Source organism: Volvox carteri (genome assembly GCF_000143455.1).
Source record: "Volvox carteri f. nagariensis unplaced genomic scaffold VOLCAscaffold_18, whole genome shotgun sequence".
NCBI classification, from domain to species: Eukaryota; Viridiplantae; Chlorophyta; class Chlorophyceae; order Chlamydomonadales; family Volvocaceae; genus Volvox; species Volvox carteri.
In genome coordinates this window covers 1,902,037-1,903,002 of record NW_003307561.1, presented here as the reverse complement: position 1 = coordinate 1,903,002, position 966 = coordinate 1,902,037, and the positions used below count along the sequence as shown (strand labels likewise).

Here is a 966-nt window from a genome sequence, read left to right as displayed (position 1 = left end):
ATAGCGCAGCATAGCATAGCATAACATAGCATAGTGCAGCATACCATAACATAGCATAACATAGCATAACATAGCGCAGCATAGCATAGCATAGCATAGCGCAGCATAGCATAACACAGCGCAGCATAACATAGCATATCATAGCATAGCGCAGCATAGCATAGCATAGCATAGCGCAGGATAGCGTAGCATAGCATAGCATAGCATATCGCATATGCTTGCAGATTGCAGATCGCCTATGCTTGCAGACCGCATAACGCATATGCTTGCAGATCGCATATCGCATATGCTTGCATATCGCATATGCTTGCAGATTGCAAATGCTTGCATTTGGCAGATGCTTGCATTTGGCATATGCTTGCAGATCGCATATGGCATATGCTTGCAGATCGCATATGCTTGCAGATCGCAAATGGCACATGCTTGCAGACTGTGTATGCTTGCATAATGCAGATGCATATCGTATATTGCATATCGCATATTGCATATTGCATATTGCATATTGCATATCGCATATTGCATATTGCATATTGCATATCGCATATTGCATATCGCATATTGCATATCGCATATTGCATATTGCATATCGCATATTGCATATCGCATGTCGCATATTGCATATCGCATATCCCATATCGCTGCATATGGCATATCGCACGCATATCACATACCGCATATCGCATACCGCAAATTACATATCGCTGCATATCGCATATCGCTGCATATCGCTGCATATTGCATATCACATATACATATATGTACATATATGCACATATATGAAACATAAAACATAATCGCGGTAGGGATCGAACCGGCGACCTCCCGTTATTATGGGCGCGGTCTTAATCGCGTATGGCACGCTCCCGGCGCGGAATTTCCAAAACGCTCCGGACGGACGGACAGACAGACAACTAGAGCGCGCTGTTCGCGCGAGTGGGCCGTAGCTCCTGTGCTAGCTGATGGCTG

At 44.7% G+C, this 966-nt stretch overlaps 1 protein-coding gene across 1 annotated transcript; it reads left to right on the top strand.

Moving 5' to 3' along the window:
* Positions 1-447: 447 nt before the first annotated feature.
* Positions 448-780, top strand: VOLCADRAFT_90903 (uncharacterized protein; the record flags this gene model as incomplete). Its single annotated transcript, XM_002950436.1, has 1 exon — positions 448-780. One exon carries the CDS (start codon positions 448-450, stop codon positions 778-780), a length of 333 nt encoding a protein of 110 aa, XP_002950482.1.
* Between the last annotated feature and the right edge of the window lie 186 nt (positions 781-966).